Below are 26,861 nucleotides of genomic sequence, written 5' to 3'. Positions count from 1 at the left end.
CAATTGTGCCCACTAGGGAAAAGTTAATTCTGGAATGAACCAAATTTGATTGGGGAGCTTTTGGTAAAGGGAGCATGTGGATACAGTGATAATAACATGACTGAATTCACCCTTCACTTTGAGAGGGGAAAGGTAAAACAAGATGCATTATTATTGGTGGAGTGAGGGGAACTATGGAGGCACTGGAGAAGATCTTACCAAAGTTGATTGGAAAGGGACACTAGCAGGGATGATGGCAGAATAGCAATGGCTGGAGTTGCTCCACTTGACAGCCTCAGGGTTGAAGAGAAACACATCATATTCCACCTGCGTAGCTCCAACCTGAAGGCATGAATATCGATTTCTCCTTCCAGTAAAAAAAAATCACAGCCCATTGCCTTTCCTTCTACTTACTCCCGAATAACGTAACTTTACACATTCTGACCACTGACATTTGGGACTTCCATATTCCTGCCAGTGCCTTCCACAGATAAGAGTGAGTACAATACTTATTCAGTTCATCAGCCATCACCTTTCACCCTCACCCCATTATTCCCTCTCCAGCATCATTCTCCAGTGGTTTGATATCCATTTCTGTCTCTCTTTTACACAATATGTACCTGAAATTAAAAATGGTATCCTCTTTAATATTACAGGCTAGCTCATCTGTGTATTCCATCTTTTCCTTCTTAATGGTTTTGGTTGCATTCTGTTCATTTTTAAAACTTCCCAATTCTCTAACTGCCTAGTAATTTTTGTTCTGTGCCCTCTTTGGTCTTTATGTTGTCTTTGGTTTCTCTTAGCAGCTACGGTTTTGTCACTTTACCTTTAGAATACTACTTCCTCTTTGTGATGTGTATATCCCGTCACTTCCAGATTGCTTCCAGAAATTCCAGCCATTGCTGCTCTGTTTTCATCCCTGCCCGTGTTCTTTCCAAATCAATTTTGACCAATTTTTCTCTCAGGCCTCTATAATTCTCTTTTTATTCATATCTGACTTTACTTTCTCCTTCTCTAATGTCGGGGTGAATTTGATCATATTAAGATCACTTGTCCCGAAGGGTTCTTTGAACTCAAGTGACCTAATTAATTCCGGTTCATTACAACACCCAATCCAGAATAGCTGATCCCCAAATGGGCTCAACCACGAGCTGCTCTAAAAAAAAAATGCATCTTGTAGGCATTCTAGGAATTCCTCCTCTTGAGACCAACACCATCCTGATTTTCCTAATCTCCTGCATGACAATCCCCCATGTCTATTGTAACATTGCCCTTGTGGCACTCATTTTCTATCTCTCATTGTAATTTGTGCACCAAATACTGTTTTGGGGTCACTATACAATTCCCATCAAGGATTTTTTTGTACATTTGCTGTTCCTTAATTCTACCCACAGATTCCACACTGCCCAACCCTATGCCACCTGTTATCTAATGATTTTATTTAATATTTTACCAACAGAGCCACACAACCCCACGGCCGGCTTGTTATTTCACTAAACATATAAATATCTGGGAAACAGGAAGACCTGCAGATGCAAGAAATCGAGAGAAATTCACACAAAGTGTTGGAGAAGCTCAGCAGGTCAGGCAGCATCTATGGATGGGAATTAACATTTCCAGCCGTGACCCCTCACCGGGACTCGTGATAACCACGTATCTGAAAAATCAACAAGCAAAAGCAACAGAAAGTAGTGCAATATTGGGAAAACCTTTGACAAAATTTATTTCAAGGCTTTAAAAAACTGCCGAACAGAGCTCAATAGTTAACAATTACAACAAAGGCAATAAACACTTCCATCAATACCGACATTGACTTTTTTTAATGAAAATATTTTAGTCCCATTTCAATCAGTAAAATTTACAAAGATAAGTAAGAACTGAAATGACAAGTTTAGAAAAAACTACTTACACTCAAACCCACTGAGATTAACACGACCTTGGACAGAAGGAGGAAGAGGAATAACACACATGAGAAAAATTCACATAAGACCATAACACAAAGGAGCAGATTCGGCCATTCGGCCCATCGAGTCTGCTCCACAATTTCATCATGAGTGGATCCAATCTGCCCTTTAGTCCCATTTCCCCACCTTCTCACCGTAACCTTTGATGCCCTGACTACTCAGATACCTATCAATCTCTGCCTTAAACACACCCAATGACTTGGCCTCCACTGCTGCCCGTGGCAACAAATTCCATAGATTCACCACCCTCTGACAAAAAAAAAATTCTCCGCATCTCTGTTCTGAATGGGCGCCCTGCAAACCTTACGTCATGCCCTCTTGTACTAGATTCCCCAGTCACTCTCGAAATTGCATTCAGCAATGGGGATAGAAAAATATCCAGCCTACAGCTTATTGAAACTTTCTCCCCAATGTGAACCCGGTCGTGTGTTACAAGGTTAGATTACTGAGTGAATCCCTTCCCATATTCACAGCAAGTGAACAGCCTCTCCCAAGTGGAACACAATGATGCAGCTTTGGTGGAGACGGTTGAGATGATCTCTTCCCAAAGCCTGAGCAGATGATCTGTGGTGTGAACTCGCTGGTGTTTTAATAGATGAGATGATCGTGTGAATGCCTTCCCACATTCGCAGGTCGACGGCCTCTCCCCAGTGGAACTCACTGGTGTGCTAGCAGATCAGATGACTGAGTGAATCCCTTCTCACAATCTGAGCGGGTGAAATCCCTCTCTGCAGTGTGAACTGACTGGTGAGTCACTAGGTGAGATGATGTGGTGAATCCTTTCCCACAGTCTGAGCAGGTGAATGGCCGCTCCCCAGTGTGAACTAACTGGTGTGCTTGTAGGCTACCTAACTGTGTGAATCCCTTTCCACAGTCTGAGCAGGTGAACGGCCTCTCCCCAGTGTGAACTCGCTGGTGAGTCTGTAGGTTGGATGACTGAGTGAATGTCTTTCCACAGACTGAGCAGGTGAATGGCTTCTCCCCAGTGTGAACTGACTGGTGTCTCCGTAGGTGAGATGCCTGAGTGAATCCCTTCCCACAGTCTAAGCAGGTGAACAGCCTCTCCCCAGTGTGAACTCGCTGGTGACTCTGTAGATTGAATAATCGAGTGAATCCTTTCCCACAGTCTGAGCAGGTGAACAGCTTCTCCCCAGTGTGAACTTGCTGGTGTCTCTGTAGGTTAGATGACTGAGTGAATCTCTTCCCACAGACTGAACAGATGAAATCCCTCACTGCAGTGTGAACTGACTGGTGAGTCACTAGGTGAGATGATGTGGTGAATCTCTTCCCACAGTCTGAGCAGGTGAATGGCCGCTCCCCAGTGTGAACTAACTGGTGTGTTTGTAGGCTACCTAACTGTGTGAATCCCTTTCCACAGTCTGAGCAAGTGAACGGCTTCTCCCCAGTGTGAACTCGCTGGTGTGTCTGTAGGTTGGATGACTGAGTGAATGTCTTCCCACAGAATGAGCAGGTGAATGGCTTCTCCCCAGTGTGAACTGACTGGTGTCTCCGTAAGTGAGATGCCTGAGTGAACCCCTTCCCACAGTCTGAGCAAGTGAACAGCCACTCCCCAGTGTGAACTCGCTGGTGACTCTGTAGGTTGAATGATCGAGTGAATCCCTTCCCACAGTCTGAGCAGGTGAACAGCTTCTCCCCAGTGTGAACTTGCTGGTGTCTCTGCAGGTTAGATGACTGAGTGAATGTCTTCCCACAGACTGAGCAGGTGAAATCTCTCACTGCAGTGTGAACTGACAGGTGAATCAGTAGGTGAGATGATGTGGTGAATCCCTTCTCACAGACTGAGCAGGTGAACGGCCTCTCCCCAGTGTGAACTCTCTGATGTACCTTCAGTTCAGATGACTGAGTGAATCCCTTCCCACAGTCTGAGCAGGTAAACAGTTTCTCCCCAGTGTGAATTCTTTGATGGATCTTCAGTTTAGATGAGCAAGTGAATCCCTTCCCACAGTCCGAACAGGTAAACGGCCACTCCCCGGTGAGAACTCGCTTGTGAGCCATTAGGACAGATGACCGAGTGAATCCTTACCCCATAAATTCAGCAGATGACCAGCCTCTGCCCAGTGTGAACTGACTGGGGTGTCCACAGGTGGGAAGACTGACTGCATCCCTTCTCACACACAGCACAGGTGAATGGCCTTGCCCAGTGTAAACTTGCTGATATACATTCAGTTGAAATGACCGACTGAATCCATTCCCACTGTCTGAGCAGATGAATGGTTTCCCCCCTGATTAAAATGATGGACATGCCAGTAAGTCAGATGACCGAGTGAATCCCTCCCCACAGTCTGAACAGGAAGGATGATCGAGTGAATCCCTTGCTCCATTTCTTAAATATCTGGACAGAGACAGCAAAACTATATTCGAGATTTCCGTAGACAAATTTCTTGTCATTTGTAACCTGTAAAAAGATTTTAAAAATCCATCAATGGGTGCAGGACAACATTTCAGATCACGTGAGTTGTCAAGGTGTGAACTGACATCACACTGTTACAGTGAAGTTCAACACAATTTGGATGGAGAAATCATCTTCTAACTGGGCACAGTGCTGGTATCTGGAATGAGCATTGAACGCTCTGATGCTCTTCCTGTCTCTATAAGAATGGGGCATTTCTGCCATCTCCAATCTGTGACCTGGCTCAGTTTGACTCTCTCCATTGGTATTATTCCCTGTTCCCACTGAGCTGCATGGGTGCCTGACCCCACAGTAACTGAAACACTCTCACACAAATAGCCGGCAGTGTATTCCACGCACCCACCACTCTCTGTGTAAAATACTTACCCCTGACATCCCCTCGGTATCTACTTCCAAGCACCTTAAAACTATGTCCTCTCGTGTTAGCCATTTCAGACCTGGGGAAAAAAAAACTGGCTATCCACACGATCAATGCCCCTCATCATCTTATACACCTAAAAACGGCTCGAAACATAAACAAGGAAAATGTACACTGCTTTGAGGATTTCTTAGACGTATACAACATTATGAGGGTATAGATAGGATAAATGCAAGCAGCTTTTCCCACTGAAGTTGTGTGGGATGACAACCAGAGGTCATGGGTAAGTGGGGAAGGTGAAAATTTTATGGGAACATGTGGAAAAGCTCTTCACCGGTCATGACAGTGTGGAATGAGATGAATATAAGTAGTGAAAATGAGCTCAGTTTCACCATTTAAAGGAAGTTTGGATGGGAGCCTGGATGGTAGGTGTATGGAGGGTGATGGTCCCGGTGCAGGTATTTGCATTAGACAGCTTAAATGTTTTTTGGCATTGACTAGATGGGCCAAATATCCTGTTTCTGGACTGAACTTCTCCATGTTTCTGTGATAAAGAAGCTGGCCAAACTTGTTTGGATGGGAAAAGGTAGGAGTGACAACGGAGCAGCAATGGCTGGAGTTTCTGGGAGCAACTCGGGAGCTGAGTGATCGATACATCCCAAAGAAGTGGAAGCATTGGAAAGGCAGGAGGACATATCCGTGACTAAAATGAGAAGCCAAAGCCAACATAAAAGCCAAAGAGAGGGCAAACAAAAGAGCAAAGACTATTGGGAATCTTTTAGAAACCAACAGCAGACAACTTTAAAAAAAAAAGCCAGATAAGCTCAGGGCGTGGAATCCTGATATTGTAGTCATTAATGGATCTTGGTAGCTCCCAACAGTCTGAGGGATTTGGAGGAACAAAATATCCGGGGCCTCAATATCTCTTGAAAAGCAAGGTTCCCTGCACCTGTAACTTTTCAACTTTTATTTTGACAGGCACATACAATCTCCACATCCTCAAAATTTCACTTCTGAAGGCCTCCCACTTACAAGAACTCTGTTGCCAGGAATGAGCCTGTTCCAAACCACACTTGTCAGATGTTTCTGATACCATCAAAATTGACCTTTCTCCAATTTAGAATCTCAACCCGTAATCCAGACCTCTCTTTTTCCATCTTTACTTTGAATCTCATGGCATTATGATCACAAATTCTGTCACCAGCCCTGATCATTTCCTAACAGCTTATTGCACACCTCTATGTCGGGAATACTACGTCCTGATTAAGGGCACATTTGACAAACTTTACCCCATCTAGTCCTTTTACAGTATGGGAGTCCCATTCAATATATGGAAAGTTAAAATCACTTACTGAATCAACCTTTGTTTATTGGCATGGTCCGCAATCTCTCTACAAAGTTGTTCCTCTAAATCCCTCAGACTGTTGGGTGCAACCAAATTCCAATAATAGCTACAATATCATAATTCCCTGTCCTGAGCTCATTGGGCTTTCCTACGATGCTTCTTGCATTCTGATATACACAGCTCAGCACATTCATCACACCATGCTCAACCATTTGATTGCTGACTCTGTCTGAGGTCCGAACAACATCTGACTGGTGTCAAGAAAACAAACTCTCCCTCATTGTCACAAAAACAAAGCTGATTGTGGATTACAGGAGGAATGGAGACAGGCTAACCCCTGTTGACATCAATGTATCTGGGTTTAAGAAGGTGAACAGCTTTAAATTCCTCAGCATAAATATTACCAAGGATCTCACATTGTGTGTACATACCGGCTGTGTTGTGAAAAGAGCACAGCAGCACCTCTTTCACCTCAGATGGTTGAACAAGTTGGGGACGGGGACCCAAACTCCTGAGGACATTCTACAGGGACACAATTGAGAGCATCCTGACTGGCTGCATCACTGCCTGGTATGGGAACTGTGCTTCCCTTAATCGCAGGAAACGACAGAGAGTGGTGCAGACAGTCCAGCGCATCTGTAGATGTGAACTTTCCACTATTCAGGACATTTACAGGGACAAGTGTGTCAAAAGGCCCAAAGGATATCAGGGACCAAATTCACCACAACTACAAACTGTTCCTGCTGCTACCATCCAGGAAACGGTACCACAGCAAAAGTACCAACAGGCTCTGGGACATTATCTTCTACCAGGCCATCAAACTGATTAATTCATGCTGATACAATTGCATTTCAATGTTATATTGACTGTCCTATCTACAAACTATCTATTATATATTACTATTAATTACACATTGCACATTTTGGTGAAGATGTAATGTAAAGATTTCTACTCCTCATGTGTAGGAAGGATGTATCGAATAAAGTCACTTCAATTCAATTCACCATCTCCACTATCTGTTCTGTCATTCTGGCTCCCATTTCCCCTGCAACTTATTTTAACCACATCACCCTCTCCACCCACACTAGCACTAGCAAGCCTTACCACTAGGATATTAGTCCCCTCCTGTTCTGTTCCCCTAACTAATGAATTCACTATCACCTCTTTGACTTTTCTCTGTCAGGTAATCTACCCTCCCACCCCCCCAACAGTTTCTGAAGTGTTCCACCTATTGTTGTGTGGGATAGCAACAAGAGTACTCTGCGATGGCTATTTAACCTCATTCCCCTTCCTGACTCTCTCCCAGTTTCCTGTGTCCTGCACCTTGGGTGTAACTCACCTCTCTTCATGTCATATCGATCACCCCCTCCAACTCCTGGATGATCCGGAATTCATACACTTCCAGTTCCAACTCCTTAAAGTGCAGGGTTACAAGCTGCAGCTGGATGCACATCTTGTTGGTGAGGGCATCAGGGACACTGGAGGTCTCCCCACCTTCCCACCAATGTCCCCTCTAATTTGTAATGACCAGTGTGCACATAAATCATGTACTGTGCATTTTTTTTACCCAGTGACATGTGCATAGTGAATTTTATACAGAGAGGTAATTATTTTCACAGCTCGCAAATCACTGTTGATAAGTACTTTGATCTCCCGAGTTCGATCGAATTCATCTGCACTCTCTCACAACCTATGTAGCAGGCCTGTAACGGGTAATGAAGGATTTTCTCACCAGAGCTTTTGCATATTGTCCATATGTGGTTTGCTTGCTAAATTATGCTTTAAAAAGTCAGATTTGCAAATTTTACTCCAAGTCTTTCCACTTGCAAATTCTCCAGCACCTCTTGCATTGCCACAATACATACAGGTAACACCAGTTTCTATATTGGACATAAATATTTCCCCTGAACCCTCTTGAGGAATTGAAGATATATAAAAAAATTCATTTTGAACATATGTAACCTCTGGCTAGAAGAATAATTGGGACTGAATAGGAATATTTGAACCAAAGTAAACACTGTCTTCAGTGGTTAGCCAGGACAGGCTCATAACCAGTTCTCTGTGGCTTGCAGAGAGACACATTGAGAGCTGATAACATTGTATACTGTACCGTTGTTAGTTGATACCATTATACATTGTACCCTCATTTGAGTAAGGGGAGGAGGACTTGCTGATAAGGGCAGGAATGAACATCTGTTTGTAATTAAGTCAGGGCCTTGCAAAGGGAATAACTGATAAGGACTGGACAGTACATCCATCCATAATTAAAACCTCGATATAGCAAACTCTGTTAAGATTTGCAATTAAGATTTGTAATTAAGATTTGCACCAACACACTTGGTGGGCGTACCAGTTCAAATAACATCTTGCAATAGTAATGCATGGGGTGTACTATGAATAAATATACGGCTGTAACCCAAGTCAGTCGACTTGTCAGATAGTGGCAGTGCTTACGTGCCTTCCCTTTGACAACAGGAGCTCAAACTCCTGCAGGAGAATGTGCAATAAACTGTGGTGTCAATAAGAAGCTGTTCTCTCGAGTTTTATTCAGATTCAGCTTTAACATTTGGCATCATGAACAGGATCTCAATATACAGAGCACCAAGCAGACGGGCTGAGTAAGCAGCTGAACCACTCTGGGGACTGTGGAGACTGACAGGGTGCCCAATAGGTATTTTACATTTGTCACTCACTGTCAGTTCCTTTGGACGTACGGTGCCTTGCCCAAGGCTGATCACATACCTTGACAGGATCGGGAAAAAAATCTGTCAGGAGGCTCATATAAGGTAGGCAAAATTTTACTAAGTGGCCAGGAGGCGTTACTGGGTAAACTTTACTAAATGGGCAGGAAGCAGACAAGTCAGGTAAATTCATCAATTGAGCAGGAGGTGCCTGCCAGGTAAATTTATCTGATTGTTAATTGAGCAGGAGGCTTTGTGCCCGATAAATTACTTAGAGATAATCGGTCAATTGCAGTCGATTGATACGAGTGTGCCAGGACAGCCCTACACAATTTTGTGTGAGAGTTTTCCAGACAAGGAAAAAAATTTGCAAATGATGAGTGCAGAACTGAGTAAGAAATTGGGGAACAAAATGTGGCCACGGGTGGAGGGGGGTGGGGGAGCCTGGGTTATTACCTCATGAGAACAAGCAGTAAATCTGATATGGAAAAAGAACTGAGGAAAGAAGTGGAAATTGTTGAAAAGGGAATGGAAGGAAAAGGCAGATGTAAAATGGAACTTTGCCAGCTATGCCACTGGTGGCCTAGTGGCTTCAGCGTTGGACTTCGAGGCGAGAGGTCTCGAGTTCAAACCCAGCCGACTCCCTTGCACACTTTCATCTGTGCTGGGTTAGAGCTGGTGAACAAAACAACTCACCCAGCAGAAGGCAATGGCAAACTACAGCTGTAACTTGCCTTGTACATGATTTCCCAACACCACACAGCAGCGTGGAAGGAAATCCTCGGCTAACTGGAAAAAATTCCGAATGTGACATACCTTTAAAGTGGAACAGTATATTATCAGCAAGTTGGGGGAATAATGCATGTGAGAAAGGGATAGAGGTATGAACTGCAGAAGGAATGCCAAAGGTTGGGAGACGCTAAAAGCGGAGCGTGAATGGGTGGATGAGCGCCGAAAATGAGAGCAGGAAAAACAACGTAAGCAAACCAAGGCCGGCCCAGATAGGAGGGAAGGGTAGGGACATCAGTCTAAAGTTTGAACTGATAGGGAAACATGGGATTCCGAACCCATGTCTGGCATATTGACCCTGGATATGATTTGTGGCCTGCTATGGCACTTTCACAGGAGACCAAGCCTTTAAACTGGGGGGACAAATACCCATTAATAATGATTTACTGCTCCAATGCTTACAAAGTTAGCCAACATTATTAATACAAATAATATGGATTGGCCTGACAATGACCAAAATCGAATGTGACGAGCTTTGACATATTATTGGGACCTGACTTTCAAATCCTGATCAACCCCAGAACTAATATTCTCCTGTTTGATTCTTACTAAGAGAGAGAGGGGGGCAGAACTATTTGACTAGGCAGCATGTTTACACTTGCTCGCAGCTTGTTTTATTTAGGCAAGGACAGTCACAAACACAGTCAGCCAGAGAGAAAGAAAGAAGATGGAAGGTTCGAAACAAAGGACCTAGTGGCCAAAGGTCACCTATGCCCACAAGGGTGGGTTGATTATTGATTCAGTGTATACCGAATATGTGATTGTCACTTTGTTTGATCCATTGGAGTGGATCTGTTGGTTTGGGAGTATCCTGTGAGGACCACTTGTGCTAACCCTTGCCTGGGTGTGGTAATTCACTTGAAGAGGTACCCCTGTGACCAATCACTGTTGGTGATGATTCGTATAATCCATCTGGGGATTTTGTTGGAGTATACCGTGGCTACCACTTTTGTTAACCCTTAGCTGGATTCGGGTGTGTTATGTGGTAAACACTTGTGAGAAGGGATATTCTGTGGAAATCACTGTCAGTAATACGTTGTGTGTTGGATCTGGATTGGGAGTACCTTGCAGAATCTACCTGTGTGTTAATCCTTGCCTGGGTGGTAGTTCCTTCTGAAGACAGTACTCCTGTGATAAGCTACTTCTGATGATAATTCGTATGTGGATTTAGAACAACGACGGATAAGACCTACGGCGACTGTTATCCTGTTTTACCACTGTGGAATTTGTGGAATTCAACGTAATTGCCTTCTCTCGACATTCACCTTGGATTACAAATATCTCTCTCTCGTTATTGACTCCGTGGATGAACTGAACTTTCATACTTTATCATCTCAAGACTTTCAGCTTGGTATTCCCTGAGCTCAGTGGTTTTGGAGTTATATTTACACTTATGTGTACTCATAACACTTTTAAACTTTTGATTATTTTGCTTAATTTGTTATATTATAAGTAGATACTAATAAAGACAGTGCTTTTAACATCAAAACCAGAGTCCAGGTGTGGTCTATAGCTGCTGGTTCATTTAAACTGTTATGGGTGCGTAACAGTGGTGTTTGTGTTTATGTCTTTAAGAGGGCTCACCCCAGCACCCAGGGGTCCCTATGTTAACACCTTTCTGTCTCTCTGTCACAACTGGGCCAAGCAGGTAGAACCAGGGGCCTGCTGGGTTTGTGCCAAAATTCCTCAGTATGGTAAAAGTATGATTCAAAAGTCAGTAATCCTGCTCAACTAGAGTGAGGAACTCTCAGCCTGGGCTTTTTCAAATAACACCCAGGGAACAGAGTGAGGAACTGTGGTCCAGTCAGAGATGACTGTGGCTGTCAATGTTTTGAGGGATGGTATCTCAGGCCCCCACCAAACGGAACTTCCTACACTGGGAAACATGCATCTTGGCCATACCTGCAGGAGCCCAGCAGCGGAGAGAAATAACTGAGACTGAGTGATTTTGGATGATCGCTTTTCTCTCCTATGGAGTAACCAGGAATTCACGAGAGATAATCAATTTGGCTACAAGCACTTGAGGAGCTGGCCACAATACTGCAGCGGCCCTGACAGAAACACAGGCCCAAGTAACAGAAATATCCACTGAAATGATTGCAATCCGGCAAACAGTCGTACAGAATTGTACAGCTTTAGATTTTATCCCAGCTGAGAAAGGGGGCACCTGTGCTGTTATTGACACAGAATGCTGCGCCTATGTCCCTGATAAGTCTACTAATGTTACATCCCTCTCCAAGCACACAGCCAAGGAGACTGACAGCATCAAGAGAGTAGGGCAGGATGTACACGGGTTCACCGAAGGGTCGAAATGGTGATCTTCGAAGACCTGTCGGTAATATGTGGGGCATGATATTGCATTATGTCCAAATGGTTGTACATATCATTGTTATAATTACTGATGTATGCCATTTTTACCCACTGAGAAGTCAAAGATCTACTCGGTTGCTTTCTCTGTAAAAAGTTACTGCTTTGTTGATCACGTAATGATCTAAAGGAGGGAACGATAAAGTATGTAAAAGGGTTAACACTTTGTTAAACAATAGCAGCCTGTTTTTCTGAAAGAAACTTTTGATGATCAACCAATGTGCTAAGCCGTGCTGAGCCATATTTCTTCTTCAGGGTAGCTAGCTAGGGTTTCAGGATGCTTATCTCCTTGTGCACTCATGTGTAGAGATAGGACAGCTTCAGTCTGTTCTGTGTGTGCAAGTCATTATGACTATTTTGTAACGTCTTTAGGGGCTGTCATAGTAAACAACTTTTGGCTCCAGCCTGTCCTGTGTGGGGAGTATCTGGACAGATATATCTGTGGTGTGAGGGGAATTCGTGGATTGGGTGGGAACAGTCACAGTCTGTTCCCAACTGAGTGACTAACTGAGTAAGCCCCAGGTGCTTGGAATAAAGAGTTTATACTATACGGTCTCTGAGTGACTTAATCCGGATTCGACTTCGACAGAATGGGAGTGGTCTTAAAGGGCTGGGCTGCTGGAAGCAAATTACCAGACCGGGACTGATTGCAACTGTGTCTGACAGAAGCATAACTGGTTATTCTGGGCACATTCAGTCTCCCTCTAACTATTTCCAAGCTTACATTTTACAGGTATGTAATGTCCAAAGGTCCTCTGTTTGAGTAAATGAGACTCACCAAACTTTCTCATGACTGAATCACTGGGAACTCTGAGTCTCTTGATGCAGAGCTGTTCTCTCCAGTTGCTGTTCTCAGTCCTCAGGCTGGTTCACTTGTTGCTGTTCCCTCGTCTTCAGCTGTGGTTTGCTTCCAGTTGGGGTTTTTCTTCCAATAAACCTCTCACCGCAGGTCTAACTTTAACCAGAGAGATAATGAAGCACGTTAACATTAAAAAGGAGAACCAAACATTTCTGCTTAATGTTACTAAGAACAAAACTCACTGAAATTTAAACATTGAAGGCAGATATAATAATCTCAGTGAACAATCTTTTATTGTCCCTCACACATCACTAAATGATATGGGATAAGAAGGAGCCATCATTCAGTCAGGAACAGAATTATGTGATTCGATCCATCTAGTCCGCCCCACCATTTAACCATGGCTGACTTTTATTCCAACATCATATTCCTGCCTTCCTCCTGTAATCCTGAGCTACTCACCAATCATGAATATATTAATTTCTGTCATAAATATACCCAAATGGCAGTCTCAACCAACCTCTGCAGCAACAAATTCCACATATCAGACATCTTTTAGCCAAAAAATTCTTCTCATCTCAGTTTTAAAGGGAAGCATCTTTATTCTGAGACAGTGCTGTCAGATCACAGAATCCCTGTCTAATGGAAACATCCTCTCCATGTCCACTGTATCCAGGCTTTTCAGCTTTCGGTAGGTTTACTTATCCATACATCCCTCCACCACCCCCACCGTCCCTCTGAACTCCATTAAGCACAGGTCCAGAACCATCAAATGCTCCTCATACATAACATCGATTATTCCTGAGATTATTCTAGTAAACCATGTTAGCAGCAACTGTACTGAACACATTTCCAGGAATAAGAGATAAATTGGTACCAGGATAATATACAGGGTAAGTTGTGGTTTCTGTACTGTTCTACTAGCACAGAATGAGCCATTTCCATTTCCAGGTTAATTTCAGGAAATATAAACCATTCCAAGGTAAATGTAATAAAAAGAAACTAGTATTATCAGAAATGCTCAGCAAGTAAGGAACAGCTTTGGGAGAGGAACAAACTTTACAATTCAGGCCAATAATGTTTCATCAGAATGACTTCAAACATTTTCAGTTTTTATTGCAGATCTCCTGCAACTTGAGATTCTGCCTGATTTGCACCGAGTGACAGACAGGTGACAGTGAGGGGAGATTTCCAAACACAGTTTGAACACCAAACTCACGGGTCTATTTCTACTGTTGTAAAAATGGAACTGCCCAGTTACTCATAACCTGTCCCTGTGAGAATGGAAAGGGAACTCATCCTCTCCTCAGACTGGCAGTCATTGCTTCCAAAGGAACTCCAAAAACAAATATCTGCTCCCAGACCAGAAATACTTGCTCAACACCTCATAAGCACAAGCAGCTCGATCCTCGCATCCATTTTACCTGGATCAAAAACTATGATATCCCAGGACCCAATCTCACAGAATCACACAGCTTAATCTGCCACTCACCGACCCTGAGAGTCTCACACATTGTCCTCCCATCTCACACTGGGTAGTGCAATCGGGGATTTCCCCACAACCAATGTCCAGCTGCTCGAAATTTCTGCTTCATTGCATAAGGACGACCATTCAGCCCCATCTGTAGAAGCACTAACCAAAGTCAAAGCCAACACAGGACTAGAGTCCAAGCGGCAACTCTCCCAGTACTCTTTGCTGATTGTAAAATGATGCAGTGTGTCAGCCAGTCACAGTTCAAAAACTAGCACTCCCACACCAATCCACAACAGAACTGGTACCTGATGACCCTCTAACTTTCCAGCTGACAAAAAATGATTCAGGAAATAACTCAGTGAGGATGAAAGAATACTTCACAATGAAGACAAGAAAGATTGCCGATATATATCATTGCAGAGGTATGATACAGGGTGGACCAAGGTTGACCCAGATAGTTGATGCATATCTGACCCTCACCAGATTTTTATCAACACACCATAGAAAGTTTCCCATTCGGACACTTCACGCTTTGCATGGTAACTGCTCCGCCCGTGACTGCGAGGAGTGGCAGAGACCTTTGGATCCAGATCGGCAGATCACAGAAACCATTCTCACCCTAGACTTCCCGACCCTCAGGAAAGCAGATAGTGAAAGCAAAGATCCCCACGACCTGGGTCGTTCTTTCCCACCCACCCCAATCCGGGAGAAGACAACAGCCATAAAGCTCCAGGACAAATGCAAGGAGCCTCAGGAAGTGAGGGAAGTTAAAGTGACTCAGGGGCCAACATCAGATTTCCCAACACAACACGAAGGAAGCATAACCTCACATCCGGGGACTCTGACCACACACCGCATGATCATGATTCACAAACCAGAGGGCGGGGTAGATCTGCATTAAACAGCCTCACGTGACCTGTTGGTGGGTCTCTAATTTCAACTCTGTGGAAATAAACAGCCTGGGCTCCTGGTTTGGATCGTTCAATGCAGATTAAGTGAAATCCACATTTTTTTGAAGAGCCCAGATAATTAGAAAATAAATGAGTAATTGGCCCTCAGTTCGGCGCTCACGGCTAACATTGGATCTCCCCACTCGGGATCGGTCTCAATACTCACTGATGGGAAAACGATATCTTTGGCCTGCAGACTGTGATCTGACCCCTGTCTTCCTGACCCAGGAGGGGAGGACTCTTTCCTGATCTGACCCCTGGCTTCCTGACCCAGGAGGGGAGGACCCTTTCCCGATCTGACCACGGCTTCCTGACCCAGGAGGGGAGGACCCTTTCCCAATCCCACAGACGATCCGCTTCAGTACTGAGCAGAAAGGAAAACACCACCCACCTGGAGACAGTGAGCATGAGCGAAGAGATTGTTACATCTGTGGATAAATGGGAGGGGCAAACAGGATCACGTGACTGGTGGGGTCTCCCACCCCAGGCAGAGAGTCCAGCTACCAACCACTCTGTGGAAAGAGACAAACTTGCTGCTTACATCTCGTCTCACCTTAAGTGTATTAGACATTTCAACCCCCAGAAAAATATATCATCTGTCCACATAGATTCATAATCAGGTTTATTATCACTGGCGTGTGGTGTAAACTTTGTTAACTTTGCAGCAGCATTTCAATGCAATACATAATATAGAAGAAAAATAAAACAAAATAAAATAATAACAATTACAGTGTATGTATATCTGGGACCATTGCTCATTGTAATTGTTATAAATGACTTGGATGAGGAAGTAAAGGGATGTGTTAGTAAATTTGCTGATGACTCAAAGGTTGGAGGTGTTGTGGATAGTGTGGAGGGATGTCAGAGGTTACAGCGGGACACTGAAAGGATGCAAAACTGGGCTGAGAAGTCCCAAATGGAGTTCAACCTGGATAAGTTTGAAGTTGTTCAATTTATTAGGTCAAACATGATGGCAGAATATAGCATTAATGGTAAGACTCTTCACAGTGTGGAGGATCAGAGGGATCTTGGGGTCTGAGTCCATAGGACACTCAAATCTGATATGCAGGTTGACTCTCTGGTTAAGACGACGTATGGTGCATTGACCTTTATTAATCGTGGGATTGAGTTTAGAAGGGAAAGGTAATGTTGCAGCTATACAGGACCCTGGTCACACGCCACTGTGCTCACTTCTGGTCACCTCACTACAGGAAGAATGTGGAAACCTTAGAAAGAGTGCAGAGGAGGTTTACAAGGATGTTGCCTGGATTGGGGAGCATGCCTTATGAGAATAGGTGGAGTGAACTCGGCCTTTTCTCCTTGGAGTGACGGAGGATAAGAGGTGACCTGATAGAGGTGTATAAGATTATAAGAGGCATAGGTCATGTTCAAGGTTTCAATGTCCATTTGGAAATCAGATGGCAGAGGGGAAGATTCTGTTTCTGAATCACTGAGTATGTGCCTTCAGGCTTCTATATCTCCCTCTCTGATGGTAACATTGAGAAAAGGGCAGCCCTGGGTGCCGGAGTTCCTTAACATTGGACGCTGCCTTCTGAGACACTGCTTCTAATCCTCTGGTAATCTTATAAACATCTATCCAGTCTCACCCCAGAGAAAACAACACGTTTGTCCAACCTCCCGTTATAGCTCATGCCCTCTAATCCAAGCAGTATCCTGGTAAATTTCTTCTGCACCATCTCCAAAGCCCCGACATCCTTCCGAGAATGGGGGCGACCAGATAGATAGATAGATAGATACTTTATTCATCCACATAGGGAAATTCAACTTTTTTTCCAATGTCCCATACACTTGTTGTAGCAAAACTAATTAATTAAAACTAATTAAGAACTGTATGAAACACTCCAGATGTGGTCTAACTAGCTTTGTAAAGCTGCAACACAACTTCATGACTTTTGAACTCAGTGCTTCAACTAATAAAGACAACCATGCCATTTGCCTTCTTATCGACCCGATCAATCTGTGCAGTCTCTTTCAGGGAGCGATGAACTTGGACTCTAAGATTCCTCTGATCATCAACACTGTTCAGGGTTTTGCATTTAACATTCGACCTACCGAGCTGCCAAGATGATCATCACTAATCAAATCTCACTGAGATTTCTCAGGTCCTGTTGAATTTATTGCCAAGTGCACAAGTACGGGAAGGTACAGGTACAGAGAAACACTGACTTGTGGCAGCATCACAGGCAAGTACATTCAGATAACACACGGAACACAAATTATACGATTCTCTGTCATTAACAATATAGAAACATGTTTACGACATCCTGCTAATCGGACCAAAACAACGGGCTGAGCGGCGGCTCATCTCAGACGGTTCGGTGTGAAGGTCTCACAACCCGGACCGACCCCGGCAGATTCTGTGAAGGAACCGAGGCGAGGCCGCCAGTTCGGGAAAGTTCATCACCGATCACCTTGTGTTTCTCTCTCCCTCCCCCACCCCTACCTTTTATTCTCCAGTCCTGCCGAAGGGTTTCGGCCGGTAATGTCGACTGTATTCTTCCCCTAGATTCTGCCCGGACTGCTGAGTTCCTCCAGCATTTTGTGCGCGTTGCTCGAATTTCCAGCTTCTGCAGATTTTCTCTTGTTTGAGTTCGGGAAAGTGAACTCACTACCCAACGTCAGACATCCCCGCTCGGGACCGGCTTCAATACTCACCGAAGGGAAATTGTTGGTGTTGCCCCGCAGAGAATAATCCGTCTCCGGCTCCCCGTCCAAGGGGGCGAGAACCCCCTCCCGATCCCGATCTCACCGCCGTCCCGCTTTCACAAAGAACGAAAAAACATTGCCGTTCCCGGGAATGTGAGCATGCGCAATGTGCTTATTGCGTCACCGGCGTTGGGCGGAGCCTCGGAAAATGCTGACGATCTGCGGTAAACAGGATCACGTGACTCGGTGACTGTTCCACCCCCTTCACATATTGCCCGACCCACCGCCGCATTTCCCAAATTATTTCATTATTTCCCTATATTATTTCCAGATTTACACCAGACACGTATTTAGTTTTTTCCCTCCATATCTTCCCCGATCCCTTTTCAGCCACCCCCAGTTCACAGAGTTCTCAGAGTTATAATTTCGATTCCCATCCCATCCCATCACACAATTCAGACCCACACAGGAAATGTGCAGGTTTCAGTTAAATCAGTCTATGTTTATAAACACTTAATTATTAGCCCAGCCGTTAAACCGATAAAGCTCGAGCACAGCAGCACGTGGGTGACGTAACACACCGCGCCCGTCAGGGCAGATCCCGGTGTGGGGAGCCCATGTGTGACGTCAGGCGAGTGGGGGGGGGAGCTGTGTGACGTCACCTGTGGGGGAGAGCTCGTATTTAAAAGCACTTTAATGGATTTTTCGGTGGGACAACAACATTAATCACGGGTTTCATCACTGAATCCAGTGTTATGAGATGTAAAGTCCCCTGTTATGTGTCCGGCTGTGCCGTGTTGTTGGTGGAGTGGGCAGCGTGGTGTTTGTCTCGATTCGGGTCACAACACCAGAATTGCCAGCGGGGTCCACACACAGTGTATCAGTCAACAGAAAACCTCTCGTCCCTGCAGTCTTTGTCTCTTAGTAAACTCAACACCCTGACAGTGTGGACCATAGATACCCCTGCCTCTCAGAGTCAGGGAATCACTCAGACAGCTGATCGCTGAGAGGATTTATATTTATTGGTCATTAAAGTTCACCCAGATTCGTTTGGACGGATTTGATGTGGAGTTCGGGGTGTCACAGTGAAAGGGCCGGAGGGTCGAACTCTCTCCGTTGTCCAAACATCCTTCCAGGTGAGGGGACACTTCACCTGTGAATCTTCCGGGGTCGCCCGTTGTGTCCGCTGCTCCCGACGCGGCCGCCTCTACACTGGTGACATCGGCTCCTCCGCAGTTGTGCGGGTAGGGTTGTTTGGGGGGGGGGGGGGGGGGTGGCGGTCGACGATATTGTTCCCTTTTGTGCGGGAGGGGTGGATTTTGGGGGTTTGATGATCGGGATGCTGTCTTTTTGATACGGGGGTTGAGGTGGGAGTTTGATTTTTCTCTCTGAACGACTTTCGTGGTTTTCCGGAGAAGAAAAAAAGCTCAAGAATTGTTTACGGATACCTGCTTTGATAATAAATTAACCTTTGAACTATCCGCTCCGAGCGGGACTTCCTGGTGTCCAAACATTTTCATTCCGATTCCCACTGGGGAATGTATTGATGTTGAAAATGATCATAACATGATAAGGAATGGCTACAAGTGGCACTTGCAACTCGTTCATTATCTGATCCAGAAACACGTTATGCCCAGATTTAAAAAGAATTGCTCAGCATTTTGTTTCCTTGTGAGGCATTTCATCAGTTTGTGTCAGGGCAATCTTTTGATATTGAAAATGATCATAAACCTCTGATTGCATTGTTTTATGCGGGGGGTGGAGTGGGAGTGTGGCTTTTCTCTCTGATAGATGCTGCCCGGCCAGCTGAGTGGTGGTGTGTCATTTTAGGAAGCAACAATTCTCTCTTCAAATGAATTACTGTCTAATCTTGCTGTTAACATTGTGTTTGTTACAAAGCCCCAGTGTCTGGAAGAGCTGTCACCGTCATGGACTGTTGGTGCAGATTGGGATGGCGGTGGGGTGTCAGTGACCTCTGTATCAGAGAACAACACGGGTTTCTACATCCTCCTGTGAGATATAAATGTCCTCACAGTGGGTTCGGATCAGCTGGCATATCTGGAGTTTGCAAAGGGAAAGGGAATAGGGAAGGGGCTGAGGAGAGAGAGTTTTAATCAGCAAACCATCGTCCGGGATGGAGGGGTACAGCAGCTGTCTGATAGATCGTTCTACAGTGATTGTATTTTTAAAAAATCTCACAGATGGTGACGGAGGAAGAGGCTTGCTGAGGGAGGATACCCGGAGGTGAGCAGGTCAGACACGGTATCAGGAGAGTGACAGTGATGTGATTTCCTGTGTCACGGGTACAGACAGTCGTCTCAAGTGAGGAGTTTGTGTGGAGATGCAGCTTCCCTGGAGGTGGAGGAAAGAGGACACACCAACAGGTGGAACCAGCTGTGGGAAGACATGGTTTTGTCTCCATCAGACCCTCAGTGAGATGGTTCCAGTTATAACGTGCAGGGGTGAAAGCACAGTGTTTGGGGTCTGATTTAATCACTGATTCTGACACAGTGAGAGGGTTAGTTTTGCTGTAAGGCAGCAACATTAATGGAAGAAGACACAGGAACTTCATCAATTGCCAGTTGTTTAGCCAAAGTGATCAATTTGTATGTTACCTTGACAGAAACAGATATTCCCAGTGGTGACAAAGGGGTGCAGTCTGGTTTACTTCAGGTTGGAGTGGGGTGTGGAGTTTTGAAATCAATGCCTTGCATCGTTAATTTAGCATGTCCGGAGTGATGGATCACACAGCACGGAAACAGGTCTTTGGCCGGCCATACCTGTTCTGACCATCCACTCACTGTCTACACTGGTCCCATTTATCAGCACTTGGTTCATAGCCGACTGTATCTCGGCAGTTTCAATGCTCATCCTGTTCATAAATGATGTGAAGGGACCTGCCTCCACCACCACCTCGGGCAGTGTGCTCCAGATTTCAGCTACCCTCTGAGTGAGAAATCTCCTCCTCAGATCCCTCTAACCCTCTTCATCCTCTGCTTAAATCCATGCCCTCTGATCGGTGACACCTCTGTCCCAGGATCGGGGCCGATATGGGCATCAGTGAGGCCTTTGATAAGGTTCAGCATGGTAAGTTGCTGTGGAAAGTCAGACCACACGGGATCCAGGGAGAGATGGCTCACTGGATGCACAGTTGTCTTGATGGTAGGAAGCAGAGAGTGATGCTGGGAGACTGTTTATTGGATTCGAGGCCCCGGCCTAGTGAGGTTCCCCAGGGTTACACCACATTGCTCTCATTATTCATTGATATTTAATTATATTTCCATTTGCACAGTTTGTTGAATTCTATGCTCCACTTGATCTTTCATTGATCCTGTTATTATTCTAAAGATTTTCTAAGTGTTCCTGTAGGAAAAACAATCTCAGGGTTGTATGTAGTGACATATACGTACTCTGATAATAACATTTACTTTGGACGTCAACCATTATTGTCATCTGGATCAATAATTTGGTTAAGAATGTACAGGGTATGGAGAGTAGGTTTGCAGCAAGTTCAATTACATTTTTCTGAAAGATATTAAGTATAATCTCTTCACTCTGTTTTCCTCTCTGCACTCGAACACCCCCTCCCCTTACTGTCTTCCCTCTCTGCCCCGTCCTCCCTCTCACCCTGACATACATTCAGGGTGAAAGTGAATTATTTTCGGGGAATCTGAAGGGGAATTCTTCACTCAGAAGTTGGTGAGAGTGTGGAATGAGCTGCCAGTGGAAGTGGAGGATGTGGGTTTGATTTAGACACTAAAGAGGAATTTGGGTGAGGACGTGGATGGGAGGTGTATGGAGGCTCTGGTGCAGGTAGTTGGAACCAGGCAGTAACAACAAAAACAGGTCAGCATGGACTAGAAGGGCCTGTTTCAGTACTGCTGCTCTCTGTGACTCGAATAATATTCTCATTTGTAATTTCCACAGTCAGTACTTTGCTACTTATGAGTGAACCCAGAAATTTACTCAAACAAGAATTGAAAGACTCTTGGCTGGCGACAAAAAGTGTTCACAAGCTGTGATACTTGCCAAAGGGGGTGCTACTCAGTAATGACCATGCAGGGTGCCCAAACTTTTGCTTCGGGCCCTTTTCCATTTTTGTTTTTTTGAAATATTAAAAGATGGAAATAACAATGTAATCTTGCTTAAAATATATTTAAAAATGTGTCATCTTTAACTTTATGCCTTTTGTAATCAGGTCATCGTTTACTCGCTTAGCTATTCACAGTAACAGAAATTTTGAACAGGGGTGCCCAAACTTTTGCATGCCACTGTATATATCCCGTGCCTTCCAAAAATTCCAGACATTGCTGCTCTGTTTTCATCCCGGCCCATGTTTTTTTAGATCAAATTTGACCAATTTTTCCCGCGTGCCTCTCTAATTCTCTTTATTCCACCTGACTTTAGCTTCTCCTTCTCTAATGTCAGGGTGAATTTGATCACATTAAGATCACTTACCCCTAAAGGTTCTTTGGACTTAAGTGACCTAATTAATTCTGGTTTATTACAACACCCAATCCAGAAAAGCTGACCCCCAAGTGGGCTCAATCACGAGTTGCTCTAAAAAAGCATTTTGTAGGCATTCAAGGAATTCCTCCTCTTGAGACCAACACCATCCCAATTTTCCTAATCACCTGCATGACAATCCCCCATGACTACTGTAACATTGCCCTCTTGGCACGCATTTTCTATCTCCCATTGTAATTTGAAGACCACATACTTACTACTGTTTGGGGGTCTCTGTACAATTCTCATCAGGGATTCTTTTTTACATTTGCTGTTCCTTAATTCTACCCACAGATTTTACACCTTCCAACCCTATGCCACTTCTTTCTAATGATTTTATTTAATATTTTACCAACAGAGCCACACAACCCCACTACCAGCTTGTTCTTGGCTTCTTCTTTCAAGAAACATATAAGTATCTGGGAAACAAGAGGACCTGCAGATGCTAGAAATCTAGAGAGCCACACACAAACTGCTGGAGGAGCTCAGCATGTCAGGCAGCATCTATGGATGGGAACCAATATTTCGGGCCAAGACCCTTCACCAGGACTCTTGATACCCACATATCTGGAATATCAACAAGCAAATAAAATAGAAAGTAGAGCAAAATAGGGAAAACCTTTGACAAAATTCAGTTCAAGGCTTTAAAAAGAACTACCAAATAGAGCTCAGTAATTAACAAATACAACACAGGCAATAAACACTTTCATCAATACTGACATCGACTTTTTTTTTAAATAAAAATATCTTGGTCCCATTTCAATAAGTAAAATTTAGAAAGATAAACCAGAACTTAAAAAAGCTTTAGAAAAGACTATTTACACTCAAACCCACTTAGATTAACACTACCTTAGACAGATGGAGGAAGAGAAATAATATACATGAAATAAAAAATATCACAGAACAGTCAGATAAAACTTCTAGGTATATATATTTTCATCAAAAATGAACTGGATTCAGCACTCCATGTGTGTATATGCAATTGTGATAAGAAATACAGACAGGAAAACTTAAATGAGAGGCCAACTCAGAAAAATGAATCATCACTATGGAAGGAAACATTAATCAGTTGAACGAGTATGATCCTCCATGGGAGACATCCCAACGATCTGAGCAGATGAGATGGTGACAAAATTATACATTAATCAATACATTATTTCAGATAGGACAATTCATAATAACCATCCGGATACAATATTACAAGATAAACAAGCAGGAACAACTCCCTTAATAGATAAAGCATTTCCCAACAGACATATGTTCCTCGACCAGTGGAGCACTTCACCACAGGTATTGTTCGTGTCATCAGTCAGACAAACAAAAGATTTTCTCTGTCAATCAGCTTCAAAATGTTTCTACTCTGACATTGCCACGCCCCACTTCTGATTTCCTTCTCCTCGACTTCTTCACTCTGCAGAAAACTCAAAGGAATCCTCTTCACCACAGAGTGGTGTCTGTTTGGAATCCGTCACCACTGGATGATGGATCCAGTGGTGGATCTCACCATCCAGGGAGAGCAAGAGATGAACAACAGGGGAGGATTTAAAAGGACTGTCGTGGAACTGAATCACTGGCAGCGTCCAGCTGGCTTGAGTTGACTCACTACTGTACACTAGGTGTGTTATAAATTCAGTAAGTACCAGAGACAGAGTTGAAAATAGAACTGATTTATTTGTCTTAGACCAAGAATATTAAACTCCAGTCCCATTAAAGGTGAATGTGCAGCAGATGAAACTCCTCCCATGCCCAGTGACCAGGGTGCAGAACTGGGTGTGGTGAGCAGCAGCAATAATTGCAGAGTTCAGCACCGACAGTCACTCTCGAAGTTGCATTCAGCAACGGTGATGAACAAATATCCAGCATGCAGCTTATTGAAACTTTCCCCCCAGTGTGAACCGGCAGTGTGTCACAAGTCTTACATGCTGTAAGGTTTCACTGCTGATGTAACGACCTCTCAGTAATGTTTCCCAGCTGAGGTAATGGTTTCTCAGTAGCAGCAATGTTTAGGCTATGACTAGAGATAACAGGGTTTTGGAGTGTGGGGCTGTCCAATGACAGAAATGTCCTTTCTTGTGAGTCTGGAAGAGTGATTTTCATGGTCTTTTGCCAGGGAGAGATGAGAAAATGCAAATGGAGAGAGTGGGCCCTTTTTCTTTTTTTTATTTGTTTTCTTTACTAACCCTCTGGTCAAAGTAAGAATTACAAAGCTCAATTGTTTAATCAGATATTGTTTACTGTTACTTCAGGGTACTGATTTGTAGCAGGGGACACATCATACAGCATCCATCCAAACGAGATTTCTTAAGTTTAGCCAGGCTGGGGTCTATCACCCCTTATATTAAGCTGCAAGCTGAAGTGAGAGTTACACAAGGTTAATTCACTGAGTGAATCGCTTCCCACATTCACAGCAGGTGAACGGAATCTCCCCAGTGTCAACAGTGATACACATTTGGTGGATTTGGCTGAGAGAACTTTTTCCCAAAGTTTGAGCATGAAATCGGCCTCTACCCAGTGTGAACTCGCTGGTGTCTCTGTAGTTGAGATGTCCGAGTGAATCCCTTCCCACAGTCTGAGCAGGTGAACGGCCTCTCCCCAGTGTGAACTCTCTGATGTACCTTCAGTTGAGATGACGAAGTGAATCCCTTCCCACAGTCTGAGCAGGTGAATGGACTCTCCCCAGTGTGAACTCTCTGATGTACCTTCAGATGAGATGACATAGTGAATCCCTTCCCACAGTCTGTGCAGGAGAACGGCCTCTCCCCAGTGTGACATCGCTGATGTATCTTCAGTTGAGATGACGAAATGAAACCCTTCCCACAGACTGAGCAGGTGAACGGCCCTTTCCCTGTGTGGGCTGACTGGTGTGACAGCAGGTGAGATAACCGATTGAATCCCTTCCCACAGTCTGAGCAGGTGAACCGCCACTTCCCAGTGTGAACTGACTGGTGTCTCTGCAGGAAAGATGATTCAGTGAATCCCTTTCCACAGACTGAGCAAGTGAATGGCCACTCCCCAGTATGAACTAACTGGTGTCTCAGTAGGTGAGGTGACAAAGTGAATCCCTTCCCACAGACTGTGCAGGTGAACGGCCTCTCCCCAGTATGAACTCGCTGATGTACCTTCAGTTGAGATGAGCAAGTGAATCCCTTCCCACAGTCTGAGCAAGTGAACGGCCGCTCCCCAGTGTGAACTCGCTGATGTAACTTCAGTAGACATGACTGAGTGAATCCCTTCCCACAGTCTGAGCAGGTGAATGGCCTCTCTCCAGTGTGAACTCGCTGATGTACCTTCAGTTTATATGACCGAGTGAACCCCCTCCCACATTCCGAGCAGGTGAACGGCCGCTCCCCACTATGAACTCGCTGGTGAGCCATTAAGGTGGATGATTGAGAAAATCCTTTCCCACACTCTGAGCAGGTGAACGGCCTTTCCCCAGTGTGAACTGACTGGTGTACCAGTAGGTAGGATGACTGAGTGAATCCCTTCCCACAGTCTGAGCAGGTGAACGGCCTCTCTCCAGTGTGAACTCTCTGATGTATCTTCAGTTTAGATGACGAAATGAATCCCTTCCCACAGTCTGAGCAGATGAACGGCCTCTCCCCAGTGTGAACTCTCTGGTGAGCCATTAGGTCAGATGACCGAGTGAATCCTTTCCCACAAATTCAGCAGATGACCAGCCTCTGCCCAGTGTGAACTTGCTGAAGTACCTTCAGTTGAAATGACTGAGTGAATCCATCCCACTGTCTGAGCAGGTGAACTCCCATGTAAAATGACGGGCATGCCAGTCAGTTAGATGATAGAGTGAATCCCTCCCCACAGTCTGAGCAGGAAGGATGATCGTGTGAATCCTTTGCTGCACTTCTTAAATATCTGGACAAAGACAACAAAACTGGTGTGTTGTGTTTGAGATTCCCGAAGACAAATTCCTTGTCATTTTTAACCTGTAAAAAAGATTTACAAAATCCATCAATGGGTGTAGGACAACATTTCAGATGAGATCACTTGAGTTGTCAAGGTGTGATCTGACATCACACTGTTGCAGTGAAGTTCATCCCAAGTTGGAGAGAGAAATCATCTTCTAACTGGGCACAATGCTGGTATCTGGAATGACCATCAAACTCTCTGATGCTCCTCCTGTCTCTATAAGAATGGGGCATTTCTGCCATCTCCAATCTGTGACTTGGCTCAGTTTGACTCTCTCCATTGGTATTATTCCCTGTTACCACTGAGCTGCATGGGCTGCTGGCCCCACAGTAACTGAACACTCTGACGCAAATAGCCTTTGTTAACATGCAGATGGGAATCTCACACAAATATCTGGAAGTGCATTTCACGCACCCACCACTCTCTGTGTAAAAAACTTACCCCAAAATCCCCTCAGTATCTATTTCCAAGCAGCTTAAAATGATGCCCCCTCATGTTAGCCATTTCTTCCCTGGGAAATTTCAACAACAGAACCATGGAACATTACAGTACAGAAACAGGCCTTTTGGCCCTTCATGGCTGTGCAGAACCATTTTTCTGCCTAGTCCCACTGACCTGCACCTGGGC

At 44.6% G+C, this 26,861-nt stretch overlaps 1 protein-coding gene across 1 annotated transcript; it reads right to left on the bottom strand.

Annotated features, from left to right (window-relative positions):
- Positions 1–1,668: 1,668 nt before the first annotated feature.
- LOC140724379 (uncharacterized) lies at positions 1,669–26,193 on the bottom strand. Its single transcript, XM_073038826.1, has 3 exons — positions 24,818–26,193; positions 22,663–22,729; positions 1,669–3,982 (listed from the first exon to the last, which is right to left on the bottom strand). The coding sequence occupies exons 1-3, from the start codon at positions 25,934–25,936 to the stop codon at positions 2,601–2,603; spliced, it is 2,568 nt and encodes an 855-aa protein (XP_072894927.1). The 5' UTR covers positions 25,937–26,193; the 3' UTR covers positions 1,669–2,600.
- Between the last annotated feature and the right edge of the window lie 668 nt (positions 26,194–26,861).

This window comes from Hemitrygon akajei, unplaced genomic scaffold (genome assembly GCF_048418815.1).
Source record: "Hemitrygon akajei unplaced genomic scaffold, sHemAka1.3 Scf000199, whole genome shotgun sequence".
NCBI classification, from domain to species: domain Eukaryota; kingdom Metazoa; phylum Chordata; class Chondrichthyes; order Myliobatiformes; family Dasyatidae; genus Hemitrygon; species Hemitrygon akajei.
The sequence above is the reverse complement of the archived record's forward strand: the minus strand, read 5'-3'. Positions and strand labels throughout refer to the sequence as shown.

Coding starts and splice junctions, on each gene's coding strand:
- LOC140724379 (XM_073038826.1), bottom strand. CDS start 25,936: ATGGCTCACCAGAGAGTTCACACTGGGGAGAGGCCGTTCATCTGCTCA. Junction 22,730..24,817: donor ACCAGCGAGTTCACACTGGG/TAGAGGCCGATT, acceptor CTTGTTTCCCAG/ATACTTATATGTTTCTTGAA. Junction 3,983..22,662: donor GGGGTTGTGTGGCTCTGTTG/GTAAAATATTAA, acceptor TTATGGGGTAAG/GATTCACTCGGTCATCTGTC.